This window comes from Chrysemys picta, chromosome 16 (assembly GCF_011386835.1).
Source record: "Chrysemys picta bellii isolate R12L10 chromosome 16, ASM1138683v2, whole genome shotgun sequence".
Taxonomy (NCBI): domain Eukaryota; kingdom Metazoa; phylum Chordata; order Testudines; family Emydidae; genus Chrysemys; species Chrysemys picta.
Window position 1 is genome coordinate 7,558,024 of NC_088806.1, and position 20,281 is coordinate 7,578,304.

Here is a 20,281-nt window from a genome sequence, read left to right on the forward strand (position 1 = left end):
TGCTGAAGGCTGTGAGTCTTCTTGTTGCCACTTGCCACTACTAAGAGGGACTTTTGCATTTGGCAGCTGGATGTTCACGACCAAACTCACCAGCCTGTTGGGTACTCAAGAATCCTCCTCTGAGCTAGAGCAGCCCTGCCAGTTGACAACAGAGGCACCCTAACCCCTGAATTCCTCCAATGTGTCCCGCTCTGGGGTCCAGCCCCAATCACCAGATACTCAGAGAAATCCCAGATCCTTTCTTCCCGAAGCAATGGTATATCCCAGGTTACCAGTTTTACTGTAGACCACTGCTACTGTATAACACACAGCACTTCAGTATAGTTATCAAACAAATGGAAGTTTATTTCACAAGGGATAGAGATTTAAACAAACAAATGTGAGTGATGGAAACCAATCGTTACCAACAGAACAAAATTACAAAATGAAACCTCCATTTTTTAATAGTTACCTTTCCTATCTAAGTAGATTCTTCACCTCACACACCAATCTATTATAGTGATTGCTGGTGCCTAGGAGCCACGGCCCTGCCTTTCATGAAGCATCACTGGTCATTAGGGATCTCCTTGGTGAATGGACCCAGAGTGTTTTTCTCCACCCTGTCATAAACTGAATCAGTCTTTGTCTTTATTCACAGAAATGACAAGGAGGAGATCGTCCTATTGTCCTTTTCACTTCCACAGGGTTTAGATGGCTGTAATTTGTCTTTGATAGTTTTCCATTGGGTTTTCTGGGTTGGTGCAAAGGTTGATAATGGAGCAATACATCACATAGCTGGTTAGTAAGGGACAGAGGACAATTCCCTCCCACTTGAATGGGACATCCCTACCACGACCTATATAGGCATAATTTCCCCTGTACTTATATTACTCCTTCAATATGACTCATAAACACCTCTTGCTGTGATTAGGAGTATCAATAATTTACAAGCTTTCAGTAGAGATCTCACTGCTCTGATTCCTGGATAAATATAATAAAATCAGTGTATTCAGTGTGGCGAGTTTGTCAGGTCTGAGACAGGAGTCGCTTGTGAATAACAGTGATCCCTTTGCCAATTGGCACCAATAAGTTTTTGTCACACATGCACTGAACTATACTGAGCTATACAGTCACACCCTAATATAATAGAAAGGGAAGGAGAAAAAACAGAGAAAGGAACAATAAGATACTAAAATGAAGTTGGAAGTCTCCATTTCTCTCAGCCTTTGGATAGATGGGCACAAAGAGCTGTAGCTACTGTTGAGGAACTAGGTAATTGGATAGCTGGCTCAACCATCCATACTAGTAGCTTTCTCACATACAGGGAGATTGGTCAAGATTGGAATTGATGTCATGACTTGACTCCCACAGGGGATCAATCTGTCTAAGGCTATGTCTACACTTCAAAGACTGGAAGCATCCTTCTGACAACTTAATATTGTCTACACTGGGGTCCAGATCACATAAACTACTTCTCTCAGTGGAGTGGATTTTTCACACCCCTGAGAGATGTGGCCATGTCAACATAGCTTTTCAGGGTAGACCAGCCTTTAGACAGCTCTTTGATTGAAAGGCAATGGACTTAACCTTTTCCTTGATATTGATGATTGCAGCTTTCCTACCTGCTGGACACATCCTATGACAGATGTCATGCCTTTCCTTTGCAAATTAGAGAAGTGGGGAAGTTAGTGACCCTTACAATGTAAGTAGGTAAAAAGTTATACAACTTGTCTCCTCGAGTAGTTTCCTTTTTAATAGAAATTGACTTTGAAGCTAAGCGAAATAAGTTCTATTTGAAATACAGAAAATTAAAATCTAGACTGGGCCAATATTCTATTATTCACTCTTTCTCACACACATTCTCCCACCCCAACCTTTCGAGTGAGGTTTTCTACGAGAACTCCTTACACTACAGGGGGTAAATTAAATCAAATTAACTTTTCAAGATTAGCGATCATTTCCTGTATGACTAACAAAACAAAAAACAAGACAACTATCAGTTTTCCAAAAGAGTTGATTATTACACAGTCTCTCACTCTTTAACCAATTTCATTTTCATTGATAACAATAACAATAACATATTCAAAGATCAGAAATTCTTGTTAGTTTTCTTTTAATCCCCATTGCCAACAACTGAACCTTGGCTCAAGTTGTGGTTTGTCCCAAAGTAGGTCCCAACCACTTCTGTGAGTTCATATATCTCTAGTTCTTTTGCCATGTGTTTTGGTGGAAGGGGTTGTCACAGCGTGTGGGGGAGTCAGGGCCCCGCACCCCCACTTCCTGCGATTCACCATGACTCGGAGCCAGACAGTAGAACAGAAGTTTTATTAGATGACAGGAACACAGTTCAAACCAGAGCTTGTAGGCATAAACAGGACCCCTTAATCAGGTCCTTCTGGGGGGTAGGGATCTTAGACCCCAGCCTTGGGGTTCCCTCTGGTTCCCCAGCCAGCCCAAATCTGAAAAACCCCTCCAGCAGCCTCACTCCCCTCCCACCATCTCCTCCTGCAGCCTTTTTCTAGTTTCCCGGGCAAAGGTGTCACATGGCCCAACCCCCCTTCTGGCTCGGGTTAGAGCGTCAGGTATTGTCCCTCAAATAAAGTCACCCCCTGCGATCCCATCCCCCAATGCAGACAGTCCCAGTAAAACTAGATTACATTCCCAGGTCAATCTACCCCGCTCCCTACTGCATCACAGGGGTCTCCTATTTGGGAACGTTTGCATCATGAGGAAAAACACCTCTCTTTTCACACTTTTTAATCTTACAAAGTAAGGAGAGGTTCAGAAGTGATGTAAATGCCTAAAACACAAGAGAACTGTCTGGTCTACACTAAAGACATTTATCAGTAGAACTATACTGCTCACGGGTGTGAAAAATCCATACGTAGTTACACAGCCCTAATCCCCTGTGTAGATAGCACTACATAAGCATGAGAACTTCTCCTGCCAACATAACCAACACCACTTGTGGGGGCTGCACTAAAAGTCTGATGGGAGAGCTCTCTCTCATTGGCTTAGAGAGTCTGTAGTAGCAGCACTGCAGCTGTGCCAACATCAGCTTTATTGTGCAGGCATAGCATCAGACACAAAACCATAGAATCAGGACTCAACATGTGTGGATCTGGAAGTCTGAAATTGGAGCCTGATACATTTGTTGCCTCATTGGTTACCATCATTTCTACAGCCTAAAAGTCCTTGCTAACCAATCAGGCAGCCAGTTTGGGATCCACAGGACAGGACTGTGATACGAAGCACTCTCTCTTCGGATCCAAACAGTGAAGCATGATTGTTCTCAGTCCAAATCTGGAATCTTTTGAAACTGTAATCAGTGACACTGAACTAGGAAGTGGAGTTGTACAAAACATTGTCCTTGGGTCATTGGTCACCATAGCTTCCTTTACTGGGTTGGAAACCAAGAACTGAGTGTACTCTTTCAACCCCAAATCTTTGCCCTTTTTAGGGTAAATTTACACTTCTCTGAAGTAGAATCCTTTACAAAAACCACTCAAAATATCAGCAGTGTTAGTACGCAATGCCTTCCCGAAACATGCCCAGCTTTTCTTTACTTTGGTGACACAGTTCCAGGCAAAGGACTGGATACAGGGCTGAATCAGAAACTCTGTTAGCCACTAGAGATAGAATTTCTATTTAAAAATAGCTATTTTTCTGCAGCTATTAGATTTCCGACACGGATTTCATTTTATACAAATTTTTAGCACCTACAAACAAACAAAAAAACCCCACTTCTATTTCCTCAACATCTGCATCATGAAGGGGAGCATTCCACATACCATAGGATTAGCTAGGAGAGATCTTCTGTAGGGCCTGGGTTACAAAAATGCTTCAGGAAGCAAATACATGGGCATTTTGCCAAGTTCAAATCACTTACCGTGGAATTCTCTTTCCAGATCATCTTAGAAAATACTGATTTAAATAATTGAACTACACTGTGATCATATGCACTTCCTTCAGTTAGTTGGGGTACTGCTGTCGTTCACCATTTCTGAGTGGACATCACTTTTTTTTTGTCCGGTAAATTGGAGTGTTCTCTAATGTTGAAAGAACTGCACTTTTTCCATGTCATCATGGAGGGATGGGGAAATAAAGGAAAGCTGAAGTGAGAAATGAGGACTTTAGCAAATGGTCATTTGTCTTAAATTCTCCAATAAATCTGAGCTACATCATATCAAACTGAACTAATATCCAATTGGGCGACCAAACAGCCTTCAGGAAAGAGAGAAACCCACATCAGAGAGAGAAAGAATACATGACAATGAAAGTGTCAAGTGAAATTCCACAGTAGGTTACATCTGATTATTCAGAATCAGGACAAGAGATTCTCTCATCACATTCTCCTCTGAACCATTCAAACCTGCTTCACTCAGCGCTGTCTCAATAGTCAGTTACGTTATTTACAAAATTTTTAGTGTCCTAGCATCCCCATAATCGGGGACAAAACAGCCACCTTGTCAGAATGGCTTTACCAATAGATGAAACCTAGGATTTAAACTCCAAATAATCACACACTGTTTGGGATCCATTTAAATTCCCCTTCCAGGTCTTTGACACTTTCATCTCCAGTCATAGCGACTCTGATTTAGGATTAAAGAAGTCAAAGCATCATCTCCAATCACAGACAGCTGAGAACTCTTCCTCACATGAAACTTTGAGAAGTGGAGGGATAGAATGTGATGAAAATAAACTCTGCAGTGCTCAGCCAAGCTAACAGTTCTGCAGTGATGGGGAAGGAGGGAATCTCTGCGTCATCCCATCACCTTCCAGTGTCACAGAGGCTGAAATGACTATTTTTCCCCTGCTTCTCTTCATTTAAATATAATATGAAAAGTTCCCAATATAACTGCTCTTCAGCAGAACCCAGAGTAATGTGAGAACAACTGGCATTGATACAATCTGTATCATTGGTGATTCTAACAATAACTTTGTAATAGGAGGAATGGTATAAATGTGATGCTCCCTGATTCCTGATAGGAAGGGCACACTCGAATTACTCATGGGACAATTGAGTTGATAGAAAGTACAAATGGGCCCACCTCAAAAGAGGGCGAACTACAAAAGGCATAAATGGGCCACTCATCAGGACGAGCTGAGGGATAACAGTGCTGCAAACAGTTCAACCAGCTTTTAAAAGTTACTATGCGGGAATCAGGAAAAGCATCGATTAAAGAAAAAAATTATTGATAGCCCTAGAGGTTTTTACGGTGTTCTTCTCCCTTGCAGAGTCTCTGATGGCTAACATGGGCTGAATGCCAAGAGAAGGTCTTCTCACACTCACTGCATCCACAGGGCCTCTCCCTTGTGTGGATTCTCTGATGCCTAATAAGGTGTGAGTTGTTAATGAAACATTTTCCACATTCACAGCATTGATAGGGCCTCTCCCCTGTGTGGATTCTCTGATGTACAGAAAGGGCTGAGCTTCTAGTGAAACTTTTCCCACACTCACTGCATTTATAGGGCCTCTCCGCTGTGTGGATTCTCTGATGTTGTAAAAGGGTTGATCTGTGAGTGAAATTTTTCCCACACTCACAGCATTGGTAGGGCCTCTCCCCTGTGTGGATTCTCTGATGTGCAGAAAGGGCTGAGCTTCTAGTGAAACTTTCCCCACACTCACTGCATTTATAGGGCCTCTTCCCGGTGTGGATTCTCTGATGATGAAAAAGGTTTGATCTGTGAGTGAATTTTTTCCCACACTCACTGCATTCATAGGGCCTCTCCCCTGTGTGGATTCTCCGATGTTTAGAAAGGTCGGAGTTGCTAGTGAAGTTTTTCCCACACTCACTGCATTCATAGGGCCTCTCCCCTGTGTGGATTCTCTGATGCACAGAAAGGGCTGAGCTTCTAGTGAAACTTTCCCCACACTCACTGCATTTATAGGGCCTCTCCCCTGTGTGGATTCTCTGATGATGAAAAAGGTTTGATCTGTGAGTGAATTTTTTCCCACACTCACTGCATTCATAGGGCCTCTCCCCTGTGTGGATTCTCCGATGTTTAGAAAGGTCGGAGTTGCTAGTGAAGTTTTTCCCACACTCACTACATTCACAGGGCCTCTTCCCTGTGTGGATTCTCTGATGCTTTATAAGGGCTGAGTAGTCACATACGTTTTTTCCACACTCAGTGCATGTATTTTTTCTCTTTCCCCTGAGGATTTCCTGCTTTGTTGTGGTTTCCTTGAAGTCCTTCTGAGTTCCCGGACAGGAAATACATTTACCCACTTTCACCCCTGCCTGGTTTCCTTGCTCTCTTTCTGGTCTGTGCTGAATCTCACAGGATTTTTCCTGCTCATGACTCCTAGACACATTCCTTTTTGATCTTTGCAATAATGCTCTGTGTTTATCCACTTGCTCAACATTTTCCTGCTGAGAATTCTGCTCCTCTTTCTCACATGCCATTATATCACCTGCTGTGATAGAGACAGAAATCTGAAACAGGGATGGAAAGAGGAAAGCCAAAACAAAACAAGTGCTGGAGAGAGGTCAAATAAAAAAATCAGGAACTGAACTCCCCCATACTGTTCCGCAAAATAGGAGAGAGGAGGGGATCAATTTAGCTTTCACATCCCATCCAAATTGTCAGGGGGAAGGGAGGAAGCTACTGCCTGGTGGTCTGCTAGAATCTATGGGAAGCCATGAGCTATAGTTACCCTGAGGATATGACCTCTGCTGGCAACAATAATGAACTGAGAGAACTCCCAAGGGCTTTGTAGGGCATCCCAGATGTTTCCTTCAGGCACTTTCAGATTCTGAGTTGGTTTATTGTTTCCTCACCTGTGAAGGGAGCTCTCAGGGTCTGTCTTTCCTCTGAACCCTGCAGGTCTGGGACCCATGACTCTTCCCCTTGTTCCAGCTGGGAGATCACATCAGGTTGGGAAACTGGAAACCCTGCTCAGATGAAAGAAAACAAAGGAGTTCAGTTGATTGCATAAGACTTTGTCATAAAAAGCATTCTATTAATTTAACTTCAGTACTTAGTGTGACCTGGTGTGCCTTGGGGAGTCCTGACTGAGAATGCTAAGGTCAGGGCAGGCTAAAAAAGGGAGAGCAGATGCTCCAAAAACTGATGGTTAACACTGAAGTTAAACCGAGGTAGGAAGCAGGGCCGCCTGGGGGGGCAAGCGGGAAAATTTGCCCCAGGCCCCCATGAGAGTTTTTCGGGGCCCCTGGAATGGGGTCCTTCACTCGCTCCGGGGGCCCCGGAAAACTCTCGCAGGGCCCGGGCCCCTGGAGCTTCTTCTGCTCCGGATCTTCGGCTGCAATTTGGCGGCGGGGGGTCCTTCCGCTCCAGGACCCACCGCCGAAGTGCCGGGTCTTTGGCGGCGGGGGCCCCCTGCCGCCAAAGACCCCAGACCCCCTGAATCCTCTGGGCGGCCCTGGTAGGAAGAGGGATTGAAGAGAAAATCCAGATGATGCAGCTGCCCTTTATATTTCCTTTGCCTTGTGGCCTGTACTTCCTGTGTCCCAAACACAAGCTTCACAGCACATAGCATGGAAAAACCTTGGAGTTCTCAGTACACAGGCATACCCCTGCATGTCTTGTTGACTCAATAGGTGTATCCCCTTAGTTCTTTCCATGGGCTCATTGTACAGCTGATGACCCTGGATGGGCCATTAAACAGGCTAGGCAGTGCTGATGCCAATATGTCCGGGGGTGTCACCCAGAAACACTGCACAAGTCTGGAAATACAGATATACCTACATATCCATAACTCACATTACAAAGGTAATACAAAGATAGAAACAAAATTATCATACTTGGAAAATCATAACATTTTCACTGACACCTTGCATGGCATATCTAACATGATTCATTACAATGTAATCATATTGGTATTAATAATAAAAATAATAATAATATAAAGTGTCTCACAATTTCATACAGTGTCACACTTAATAAACCAGTGAATTCCCAGGACCAGCTCCCCAGGTCCTTGAAGATGCCGAACACTCTGCTTATGATGGATTGAAATACCCACATATCTGCTGGGAACACACACACAGACACTGTGTCAGTCTGTACCTCTATGTTCATTCTTCTACAAAATTATGATAAATTTTGTATATAGTATGTGTGAGGGCTGAATCCCCACTCTGTCACTCTGAGTGTAGAAAGTGGGGCCCCGCAAGGATTCTAAAAATTAATACTTGCCACTCCAGGCTTGAATTAAACTCCTAAGGTTACAGCTTCTCTCTGACCTTGGCTTGGTAAATGCAGCCACCACCCAAATGAATAAAAAAAAACCTTGGACCCAGGAAGGAGCACTTGGGAATTCCTCCCTGTAGGGAACCCTCAAATCCTTTCACACACCCACTCCGGGGAAGAGCTGAGAAAAAAAAAAACACACAGGAAATTAGCTGTGGCTACCAGCTAACCAAACAACATGCACAAACCTTTTAGGACACCAAAAATCCAATCTTAAAAGGTAAATTTTATTAAAAACTAAAAGGAAAAGAATACATCTGGAACTTAGACTTTTTGCTAGATCTTAAAAGAAACAATTAATTTTTGTAAGCAACCCAAAATAGCTTTCTTTGGGGTTCAGCTTAAAGGTTACAAGCAAACTAAAGCATCTGGGATAGCACAGAGGAGATCCAAAAGCCAAAATAAAAAATAGACCTGATTGTGTCTGTCTAAACATTCCCTATCCAAATAATTTCTTCTAGGTATGGAAGATGAATTTTCATACCTGGTTCAAGTCTTACACAGCATTGCTACTCCGTGTCTCCTTCTCCGGAGAACAGACAAAGAGAAAGTTTATTTCCCATTTTAAAAAGTTCTAGCCTTTCCGTTGGCTCTTTTGGTCAGGTGTCCACTCCTTTTCTTTTACCTGTGGGCTTGTTAACCCTTTACAGGTAAAGCAAGCAGAGAACAGACACCAACAGGGATTTTACAGCAAACTGGCTGGATGGGTGTTTATAAAAGGGAGATCCCTCCCCTCCCCTTCATTTATCACTGTATGGCTTGTGAGGTATCATTTGAAAAGGCAATCTACTGAATATCCTCCTGTTAAAATATGTAGCAACACTGTATGTAAAGTTATGAGATTTTACGGTATAATATTACTGAAAAAGTTGCAACCTAACCCTAAGTTCCTCAGAGACAGCAAGGGAAACAGCTGGTCAAATAGCCATTCTCCAGCAGGGGGAAGGTGTGAAGAAGACATTTACAGTGCATCATAGGGACCACTTGAAGCTCATATGAATGACAGCCTGTCACCGTGACTCAGCTGAGAACTGAAGTTGTTTCTAGTACAAAGGACTCAGTTACAAAAAGAGGTGAGGAAAATGCATGAGACTCTATCTCTCTCCCTTTTCCCTCTGCTCACGACAACTTCTGAAGAACTGAACTTGGGCGGCAGGGGCGGGTTAGGGGGAGTCCTGGCTGAAAGGAAAGCCAACCTGTCTCAGCACATGGTGAGAGAAACATTTGTTTTAAATGCATTTTAGCTTGTTAAGTTAAACATTAGTTTGTGTTTTATCTTGCATTTCTTTTGTAAACAATTCTGACTTTTATGCCTCATTACCTGTAGTCACTTAAAATCTTTTTTTTCCAGTAGTTAATAATTTTGTTTTATTGTTGTTTTATCTAACCAGTGTGTTTGGATTAAAGTGGGTTGGAAACTCCATTTGGGATAACAGGGCTGGTGCATGTCATTTTCCACTGATGAAATAACAGACTTCATATGAGCTTGCATTGTTCAGTAGTATGCTGGACAATGCAAGATGCACATTTCTGGGCAAAGTCTGGGACCACAGAATTTTCTGGGGTTCTCCTGTGGTGTACTGTAATTCGTGAGTCGCTGATTAGTAGCACTCAATACTGTGTAGCTGGGAGCGAGTTATATGCTGGAGACTGTGTGTTAACTGCCCAGGAGTGGCTGCTCTCGCAGTAAAGCAGTGTAAAAGGCACCTCAGCTTGGGGAACTGAGGGGACACAGCTGTTCAACAGTCCAGACTGTACTGTGGTTAATGTCACAGACACTCAATTTCAAAGAGTCTCCTAAAACACAGAGAAAGTAAATCCATGTCCCAGAAATCGAAGTCTCCAGAGAGAGGGCAAGTCTCCCTGGCTCTGCTTCTTGCTGACAGACAGGTCCAAAGACAAAGAGAGTCCTGGGGAAGCTGAGAACAGTAAGCATGGGCTGGTGGGGGTCAGTGGAGAAAGGGAACAGGAAGGGCAGGGATATTATTGAAAGCAGGATCTCAGCAGTACTAAATGTCAGGATAGCACATAGTGCAGCCCATTGGAAAACATAATCCCAAATATACATATAAAATGATGGGGTCTAAATTAGTTGTTTCCATTGATTTATATAAGGGCAATAAGATATTCTCTGTATTATTGTCTATCCCTTTTTTAATAATTCCTAACATCCTGTTTGCTTTTTTGAATTCCACTGCACACTGCGTGGATGTCTTCAGAGAACTATCCACAATGACTCCAAGATCCTTTTCCTGATTCGTTGTAGCTAAATTTGCCCCCATCATATTGTACGTATAGTTGGGGTTATTTTTTCCAATGTGCATTACTTTACATTTATCCACATTAAATTTCATTTGCCATTTTGTTGCCCATTCACTTAGTTTTGTGAGATCTTTTTGAAGTTCTTCACAGTCTGCTTTGGTCTTAACGATCTTAAGCAGTTTAGTATCATCTGCAAACTTTGCCACCTCACTTTTTACCCCTTTCTCCAGGTGTTGGAATAAGTTGAATAGGATTGGTCCTAGGACTGGCCCTTGGGGAACACCACTAGTTACTCCTCTCCATTCTGAAAATTTACCATTTATTACTACCCTTTGTTCCCTGTCTTTTAACTAGTTCTCAATCCATGAAAAGATCTTCCCTCTTATCCCATAACTTAATTTATGTAATAGCCTTTGGTGAGGGACCTTGTCAAAGGCTTTCTGGAAATCTAAGTACACTATGTCCACTGGATCCCCCTTTTCCACATGTTTGTTGACACCGTCAAAGAACTCTAATAGATTAGTAAAACATGATTTCCCTTTACAGAAACCATGTTGACTTTTGCGCAACAATTTTTGTTCTTCTATGTGCCTGACAATTTTATTCTTTACTATTGTTTCAACTAATTTACGTGGTACAGACGTTAGACTTACCGGTCTGTAATTGCCAGGATCGCCTCTAGAGCCCTTTTTAAATATTGGTGTTACATTAGCTAACATCCAGTCACTGGGTACAGAAGCTGATTTAAAGGACAGGTTACAAACCATAGCTAATAGTTTCCCAATTTCACATTTGAGTTCCTTCAGAACTCTTGGGTAAATACCATCTGGTTCCAGTGACTTGTTACAGTTAAGTTTATCAATTAGTTCCAAAACCTCCTCTAGTGACACTTCAATCTGTGCCAATTCCTCAGAAACATTTTGTTATTACCTTTTGAGTTTTTGGATAGCTGTTCCTCAAACTCCTTTTTGGCTTTTCTTATTACATTTTTACACTTAATTTGGCAGTGCTTATGGTCTCTTCTATATACCTCACTAGGATTTGACTTTCACTTTTTAAAAAATGCCTTTTTATCTCTCACTGCTTCTTTTACATCGTTGTTAAGCCACAGTGACTCTTTTTTAGTTCTTTTGCTGTGTTTTTTAATTTGGGGTATACATTTAAGTTGGGCCTCTAATATTGTGTCTTTGAAAAGCGTCCATGCAGCTTGCAGGGATTTCACTGTAGTCATTGTACCTTTGAATTTCTGTTTAACTAACCCCCTCATTTTTGCATAGTTCCCCTTTCTGAAATTAAATGCCACAGTGTTGAGCTGTTGAGGTGTTCTTCCCACCACAGGAATGTTAAATGTTGTTATATTATGGTCACTATTTGCAAGCCGTCCTGTTATAGTTACTCCTTGGACCACCTCCTGCGCTCCACTCAGGACTAAATCAAGAGTTGCTTCTCCCCGTGCTGGTTCCCGTACCAGCTGCTCCAAGAAGCAGTCATTTAAAGTATGGAGAAATTTTGTCTCTGCATTTTGTCCTGAGGTGACATGTACCCAGTCAATATGGGGATAATTGAAATCCCCCACTATTATTGAGTTCTTTATTTTGATAGCCTCTCTAATCTCCCTTAACATTTCATCCTCACTATCACGGTCTTCGACAGGTGGTCGATAATAGATCCCTATTGTTATATTCTTATTAGAGCATGGAATTACTATCCATAGAGATTCTATGGAACATCCGGTTTCATTTAAGATTTTTACTTCACTTGAGTCTACATTTTCTTTAACATACAGTGCCATTCCCCCCCTTCCCCCCCCACCCCCCGAGTATGACCTGCTCTGTCCTTCCGACATATTTTGTACCCTGGAATGATTGTGTCCCACTGATTGTCCTCACTCCACCAGGTTTCTGTAATGCCTATTATGTCAATATCCGGTTTTAACACGAGGTACTCTAATTCACCCATCTTATTATTTAGACTTCTAGCATTTGTGTACAACCACTTATCACTGTTTATTTGTCTGCCCTTTTCTGATGTGTCAGATTCTTGTGTGTGTGAATGCTTCTCGTCTGATCTGGCCCCTACTTTATCCTCTTCCAGCCTCTCTTCCTGACTAAAAACTAGAAAATCTCTATCACTAGACTCTCCTCTAAGAGAAGTCTCTGTCCGATCCACATGGTCCTCTGCAGCCATCGGCTTTCCCCCATCTCTTAGTTTAAAAACTGCTCTGCAACCTTTTAAATGTTAAGTGCCAGCAGTCTGGTTCCACTTTGGTTTAGGTGGAGCCCATCCTTCCTGTATAGGCTCCCCCCATCCCCAAAGTTTCCCCAGTTCCTAATAAATCTAAACCCCTCCTCTCTACACCATTGTCTCATCCACGCATTGAGACTCTGAAGCTCTGCCTGCGTACCTGGCCCTGCACGTGGAACTGGAAGCATTTCTGAGAATGCCACCATAGAGGTCCTGGATTTCAGTCTCTTTCCTAGGAGCCTAAATTTGGCCTCCAGGATGTCTCACCTACCCTTCCCTATGTCATTGGTGCCTACATGTACCACGACCACCGGCTCCTCCCCAGCACTACACATAAATCTAACTAGATGCCTCGAGAAATCAGCAACCTTTGTACCAGGCAGGCAAGTCACCATACGGTTCTCCTGGTCATCACAAACCCAGCTATCCTTGTTTCTAATGATCGAATCTCCCATTACTTACAGCTGCCTTTTCTTAATGACTGGAGTTCCCTCCCCTGGCGAGGTAACCTCAGTGTAAGAGGTTACCTCAACACTATCTGGAAGGAGGGTCCCAACTATGGGAAGGTTTCCCTCTGCTCCCATTGACTGCTCTGCTTCCCTGGGCCTTTCATCCTCCTCAACAGTGCAGGGGCGGTCTATCCAGAGGTGGGAGAAATCTACAGTTTCCCGGAAAGCCTCATCAACATACTTCTCTGCCTCCCTTAGCGTCTCCAGTTCCACCACCCTGGCCTCCAAAGCCTCCATGCGGTCTCTGAGGGCCAGGAGCTCCTTGCACCGAACGCACACATACGCCACCCGCCCACAGGGCAGGTAATCATACATGCTACATTGTGTGCAATAAACAGGATAGCCCCCACTCTGCTGCTGGGCTTCTGTCTGCATTCTCTCTTACAGCTACCTAGGTTAACAATAGGGGTTTTGTTTAAATCAAGAAGTTTGTATTATAGCTTAAATGTTTTAAAGAATGGCAAGTGTACCTCGCCCCCCTCCCACTCCCCTTCCAAACTCCCTCACGAAACTCCCTGTTAGCAGCCCTGGTCACTTGCTCACTGCTTTACAAAGCACTCCCCTATCACATACCCCCCCAACCCTAGCCCCTGCTGTGAGCCACTCAGGGTAGGGGGCTGAGAGCACCCCCACGACCCCAGCCCACACCCCCAGTCCCCAGACCTGACTCCTGCATCCCCTCACACATACCCAGCCCTCACACCCCATGCCCTGACTCCTGAACCCCACCCACATCCTCACCCCCACCCTGAACACCAAATGGGAACTCCTGCACCCCCTCCCACATTGCCATCTGCACCCCTCGCACCAAATGGGAGCTGCCCCAGGTAAGCACTCCACACCCCAACCTCCGGTCCCAACCCTGAGCCCCCTCCTGCATCCTAAAACCTGACCAGACCCTGCACCCCAATCGCCAGCCTGCTCCTGCACCCTAACTCCCTCCCAGACTCTGCACCCCCAGCCCTGACTCCTGCACCCTGAACACCCTGCCGTCCCTGACTCCTGCACCCCCTCACACACTCCCATCCCTGACTCCTGCACCCCCTCACACACACCAAGCCCTCTCTGACTCTTGACCCCCTCACACACACCCAGCCCTTACTCCTTCACCCCTCTCAAACACACCCCAGTTCCTTGCCCTCCCTGATTCCTGCAAATACCCATAACCCCTTCCCCCACAAACACCCCCAGCCCCCTGCCCCTCACACACACCCAGCCCTGACTCCTGCCCACCCTGACTCTTGTCCCCCCACATCCCCACCTGCATCACTCACATGAAACAGGAGCTGCCCCAGGTAAGCGCTCCACATCCCAACCCCTTGCCCCAGCCTTGAGCCCCCTCCCACACCCTAACTCCTGGCCAGACCCTGCACCCCAACGTTTTTTACATTTTTTTTATAAAGGGCTCTTATCCAAAGCGCTTTACAATAGTTAGCTAACGGTACAAACAATATTTGGAAAGATCATTAAGTGGTGCACCGAGACCCTCAGCGATTTTCAAGTGGTCTGTGGAAAAATCAGTTAGACTACAAGAACAATCAAGGTACCTCACTTTATTTTCATTTACTTCCTATTACTAACAGGAGAAGGATGAAGAAAAAAAAAGAATGAAAAATCGGGGTGGGGGGGGGGAGATAAGAGAGAATGTTCTTTTTCTTGCCTGGGTCCCAAGGAGGGACACCAAAAATGCAGCTGAGCACAGGGCCCCACTAACATTAAATCTGCCACTGAGCTTCCTTCAAGGACGCACGGAGTGTCTGTGTGATACGCAAGCCTAGACCAGCAGCTCTGACTCCAGCAGCCTGCTCGTTACACCCCAAGCGCATTCAGGTTTGGGTGGAGAAGGCTCAGGGGTAGGAAGCTTCTGTTGATTATGCCGCACCTAACGCTCAGTTTTACTTGAGCAAAAAGGAGATATTTGACACTGCACGATACTGCTCCTGTGCTCTGTTCCCAAAGTGTTCTGCAGCGGTGGGGGGGAGGTGTCACTGGCATTTTGGGGTGATGCTGAAACTGGGCAGAGTAGAGGTGGCATTATGGGGCTGGCGTGAACCTTAATTCTTCATTTCCCCTTCCAAGAACCAAGGGGACAGTAACTCTTACCCACTGAGGTCACATTCTCATAGTTCTCCTGCATGACATCCCAGTAGAAGGCTCTCTGTGTGGGGTCCAGCAGAGCCCATTCTTCCCTGGTGAAATACACAGCCACCTCCTCGAAGGTCACCAGCCCCTGAAATAGCAAGAGTCCAACACTCAGTACCTGCTGCTCCACTCACAGCCTCACTATTTGTGGGGGAGAGGAGCCCATCAAAGGGAAGCCCTGGGTGAATTGCAGTCAACAAAGTCCCACTCCCACCCTGCTCAGAGCATCCAGGAAACACCAGGTGAGGAGCAGGTGAGGGGATGAAGACAGAGCCCCTCCGCTTTCCCAGCAGATCCATCACACACCTATTAGCCACAGACTGATACAGGAGATGCAGCCCCAAGCAGGGTCCAGGGAGAGCTCCCTGGTAGGAAGCCCAACACCCTCCTCATTCTGAAGAGCTGGATATGAAGGGAGGGGAATCTCCTCTAAGCCTGACTGGTGGGTGCCCCCTCTCTATCTCACAGCAGCCACTAGTTAGTCAGATCAGGCTTCAGCACTATGAGTTTGGTCAGTTTTCCTAGCTCCATGTAGGTCGGTTATTTTCTGTTCAACAAATTAGGTCATTTCCACCACCGAACCTCATGGGTCTGTTCCTAGAATCTAAGCCACTTATTAAACAACTCCCAGCAGGTTTTCCACACGCTGTCCTCCTCCATTTCTCCACCCTGTGCATTTCCTGCCCCGCTCCAACCTCCAAACCAGACTGTGCAACCTTCCCATCTCCGGTGTATTTGCTGCCCCTCTCCCACCTGCAGGAACCCACCAACCACCCCCTGATAATACCTACCTGGACTGACTCCTCTGCAGCCATTTCTCTCCCCTGTCCAATGAGAGGACGGGATGAACTGGAGCGAAACATGGACATCATTCTGCAGCCTGGCAGGGTGAGAAGGGCAGTTGTGGAGGTTTCAGAACAGGCTTTAATTAATTTCACAGCACGATTCCCCCAGGCCCTTTCCCTGTAGACAGACACCCTAGATTCTACCATGCTTGAGAAAGGCTTGATCTCTTTATACAGTGTAGACTTGGCCCCTCCTGCCAGGCTAAGCCCAGAGACATTTTTAACCTCCCTTCTCCCTCTCCCCATCCCATAACAAAGTCTCTGAACACAAGGCTAGAAAAAAACAGAACCAAAGGATTCACTGTGGGGGATTCTCTCAGACACTGACACCACAGCAGCCACACCCCAGCAGGAGGGATATGGAGTCAGAAACTGGATTTTCCTCTGTCTGATCCTCACCTTTTCCAGAGGAAAGTGACTCTATCCAGGGTGCAGTAATACATCTGTCTGGGCAGATTAGAGATCTGGAAATCTCTCTCAAAATTCTTCTCTCCCACGGCCCCTTTCAGTCTCTCCTATCTCTTTTTCCCTGTCCTCTCTCCCTGCCTGTCTGGTAGGAAAGTCCCATTCCTGGGTTGTTTGCTCCCCATGGCTGGATTTGCTCCTGCAATTGCTAATGGGACAAGAAATGAGGGGTGTCTGTTTGTGTAGAGTCATTTTAAGGCCAGAGCCCCAGCATTTTCCTTTTGTTTCTTTCAGTTACTTGGAATGTCTGGCTCAGAATTTAGTATTAACAGGGCTCAGGGCTGCCCTATGGGGCTAGTACCTGCCGGAGAAAGCCATCACCTGGGCCGGACAGAGAAGCCGCTTTAATTAAGGTCACTTCCCAGCACAGAACCCCCGGTGGGGAAGCAGCAGCTGCTAAGCCTGGTCTCCCAGATCACAATGGAGGCTGCAGCGTGTGACCCAGGAAGCTGAACCCAAATATCCTGAGCAGAGAGGGACAGAGCATTTGAGCAGCTTCCCTCCTTTAGCTCTCTGGGGAAAGCAGCTAATGAGAGCCCCTCCTCACAGGGAGAATTGCTGATCTCATTTGCCCCACTGTCCATCTGGAGTCACTCCTTGTCTTTCCATACAGTGATTCTTGATTAACCTTCGTCTCAATGAAACCAGATTTCAGAAAGAATGAGTCCAGAATGCTGTAGAAGAGACCATTGTGTGGCAGTGCTAACCTCCTTCCCACCTCCCTCACCCCCAGATTGAGAACAAGGACTGGGGGCCACAAATTTTCCAAACAGAACCGAAAGTTCCTGCAGTTTTCAAAAGAGGAGAAAAGCAAAATCTGTGATTTCACACTAACAGTGTTTGGTAAGTGGATAGAAAGTATCACAGTGACAGGGCATGTGTCTGGAGAATGCCGGGCGGTGCTTGGAGCCAGGACTCTGGCACAAGTTGATCAGGGAAAAGGATCATGGTTAGTAGCAGTTGCTAGAGCCCCCAGACACCTCCCAGCCAGGGTCCCATCAGATATTCCTGGGACACAGCCCCCAGCGTCCCTGGCCAGGGACCCCAGATACCCCTCAAAGCCCCACTGGCCAAGGAATCCCCACCAGACCATGACTGCCAGGTTGGGAATCCCAAAGGGTTCCCCCCACCAAGAGCCCCCAGCAGCCAGGGATCCCCCCCCAGGAATCCCCCCACTGGGAACTCAGTCCCTCACTGCCTGCCTAGGACCCCCCTGCCCCGCCCTCCAGCAGGATCTGCCATGCCGTTTGTCTGGGACCCCCTCCTCTGCCCAGCAGGACCCCCTGATGCTTTACAGTGGGACCCCTCACTCTGCTTCCCTGGCATTCCCTGACCTAGTGCCAGAGCTCCACCCCCCACCAGCTCTGTGCACTGGGCATGGCAACGATCCCAGGAGCCAGCAGGGGAAGCCCAGACAGAGCCCTTGGCACAGCACCAGGCTCCCTCTAACCCCCTGCCCCTCCTCCCCAAGAGATCTCCACTCCCACTGTTCTGCAGCCAACAGACCCTCAGCGATACCCACCTCCAGGACCCATAGCCTCAGGGCTGGGCACATCAGAACCCACCCCCTGAAGCCCCAAACCTCCAGAACCCACCAACCTGACTAGGGTACCCCCTGTCCATTCACCCAAACACCTCCCCTTCCCACAATGCCCCTTCAGCTCCAGCTGTAATCTCCCCACACAGACACCCCTTGCCCCCAGAGCAACAGTGTTACCTCACAGTGTCTGAGAAGTGGATAGAAAGTTATCACCACCCCCTGCTGGCCAGTCACACAGGCAGAGGGAGCCCTGGAGGATGCCTCTTGAACAAGAGAATGGAAGGCCTGGAGGGCAAGAAAACTAAGAAATGTCCATGGCCTGTCACCAGCAAATAATGGTCACCATGGATCCACCCCAGAGGTGGCTACATCTTAGCACTGCAGGAATCAACCCCTTATCCTGTGCCAGCTGGAGAAAAGAAAAGAGTCCAGCCAACTCTCCTGTTACCAGGTGGGGGCCACTGATCCCCAAACAGGGGGAGGCCTCTGGCTTTGATGTATATTAAATATGTGGCTGATCTCTTTCATCGGCAAACATTTTAACAGAGATAAAAGGGTGGGGGGAAGAAATGATTCTCAAAGGAGTGGGGAGAGATGATCACGGGCAATTTAATCCCCTGCAACCTCCAAGATGGAGGAAGGACTCAGGACAACAGGTTCCCTCCGAGGAAGAAGAATTTGCTGGGATTTAGAAACATGGGGAACAGCCCCAAACATGAACGGATTTTTAATTGACATTTGATAATAACATAGAAATGAAAGAGAAAGGCTGGAAATCTGAGAGTGTTTCCCATCAACATTTGTTAAATGAAGAGAAAGGAAATGGGCACCATTTGAAAACATTTTATAACCATGTTCCAAGAATCTGAGAAAAGGGGTAAATCTGAAATTTCTTTTGTATTTTAAAATCAGAGAGACGGGCGAAAATCTCAGGGCATATTCAATTAGAAATAGACAACTAGAGAGAAGTGGGGCAAATGTTTAGGGTATTTTATATCAATCTTTGAGATTTGCAGAGAAAATGTGTCACAAACTGCAATTCAAGGTGGAAAATCAGAATTATGGAGAGACCGGGGGGAAATCGGGGGAGAGGAGAGAACTGATCTGTTGAGGGGAAAGGGGGGAATCTCTCTCCCCGGATTTTATAACCACGTGTGAGATACTGAGAGAGAAAAGGGGAAGAACTAGAGAGAATTTGTACCGGGGTGTAAGAGGCAAGTGGCACAAACAGGGACAGGATCCAATTTACTCCCCTCCCCCCTTCCCCAGTCCGCCACTTCTCCCCCGGGGATTTCCTGCTGCACAGAGACAGTTCAACTCGCCCGCCCCCCGCATCCCACTGACCCACAGGGGACCCCCCCGGGGCCCCCGTCTCTGCCCCCCAATCCCAGCGGGGCCGGGGGCAGATCCTGCTGCAGCTCCACAGGGGCTGAGGCAGCTCCGAGGCTTCTCCCAGGTTCCCCGGGGCGGAGAGTCACTTTCCTGCCCGGCCCCTGCGCCCCTCGGGGTCTCTCACTCACCGGGGGGCTCAGGAGAAAGCCCCCCCGGCCGGATCACACTGAGGCAGCACCGATAGTGACGTTGGCCGGGAGGGAGGGAAAAACGAAAGGGGCTGGAAAGGAGCATGCGCAGTAACAGCTGCTGAAACCCTCCCTTCCCTGAGATGAAGAGGGCGGAAGCGATCTCCGGGTCACGCTGGGAGATGTAGTTCCTGATTCTCCCGGGAGCGGAAGTGACATAGGGACGTGGGAGGATGAGCCCGAACCCGGCTGCAAACGCGCGCGGGGCGCTGCGGCTCTCCCTGGCTCGTGCGGGGCCGTTGAAGCCTCTCCCGTGGCCGGAGAAGGGTTTTGTGCCGCTCAAGCTCTGGGCATGCGCAGATCGGGGGCAAGTCCCGCATGCGCAGAAGCAGCGCTCACCTGCTGCTGCTCCCTGGCGCTGCGGGGCCGGGCTGAGCAGGAGGGTCTGTGCCGGGGAGACCCATTAACCCCCCCGTGCCCGGCCTGCGCCCTGTTCCCGCTGGAGCCGCCCCGGGCTCTGCCCGCCCCGCTGCGGAGCTGCAGCCTCCAGGTACCGGAGCG

At 46.8% G+C, this 20,281-nt stretch overlaps 2 protein-coding genes across 10 annotated transcripts in view; one reads left to right on the plus strand and one right to left on the minus strand.

Annotated features, from left to right (window-relative positions):
• Positions 1-321: 321 nt before the first annotated feature.
• LOC101939633 (zinc finger protein 501-like) lies at positions 322-20,023 on the minus strand. 9 transcript variants are annotated; one of them, XM_065569853.1, is made up of 6 exons: positions 16,595-19,690; positions 16,142-16,230; positions 15,312-15,438; positions 7,516-7,667; positions 6,762-6,875; positions 322-6,416 (listed from the first exon to the last, which is right to left on the minus strand). In XM_065569853.1, the coding sequence occupies exon 6, from the start codon at positions 6,384-6,386 to the stop codon at positions 5,184-5,186; it is 1,203 nt and encodes a 400-aa protein (XP_065425925.1). In that variant the 5' UTR covers positions 6,387-6,416; positions 6,762-6,875; positions 7,516-7,667; positions 15,312-15,438; positions 16,142-16,230; positions 16,595-19,690; the 3' UTR covers positions 322-5,183. The 9 variants fall into 9 exon arrangements, with proteins under 9 accessions (XP_065425925.1, XP_065425926.1, XP_065425924.1 ...); XM_065569854.1 differs by lacking the exon at positions 7,516-7,667 and adding an exon at positions 7,861-7,970; XM_065569852.1 differs by lacking the exon at positions 7,516-7,667 and adding an exon at positions 7,861-7,970 and having other exon boundaries at positions 322-6,394; positions 16,595-17,819.
• A 77-nt stretch (positions 20,024-20,100) lies between these two features.
• Positions 20,101-20,281, plus strand: part of LOC112061178 (zinc finger protein 501-like) — a 44,981-nt gene continuing 44,800 nt past the window's right edge. Inside the window, exon 1 of the mRNA XM_065569893.1 lies at positions 20,101-20,270. The gene's annotated coding sequence lies outside the window, so the exon portion shown is untranslated. The remainder of the gene's footprint in view (positions 20,271-20,281) is intronic.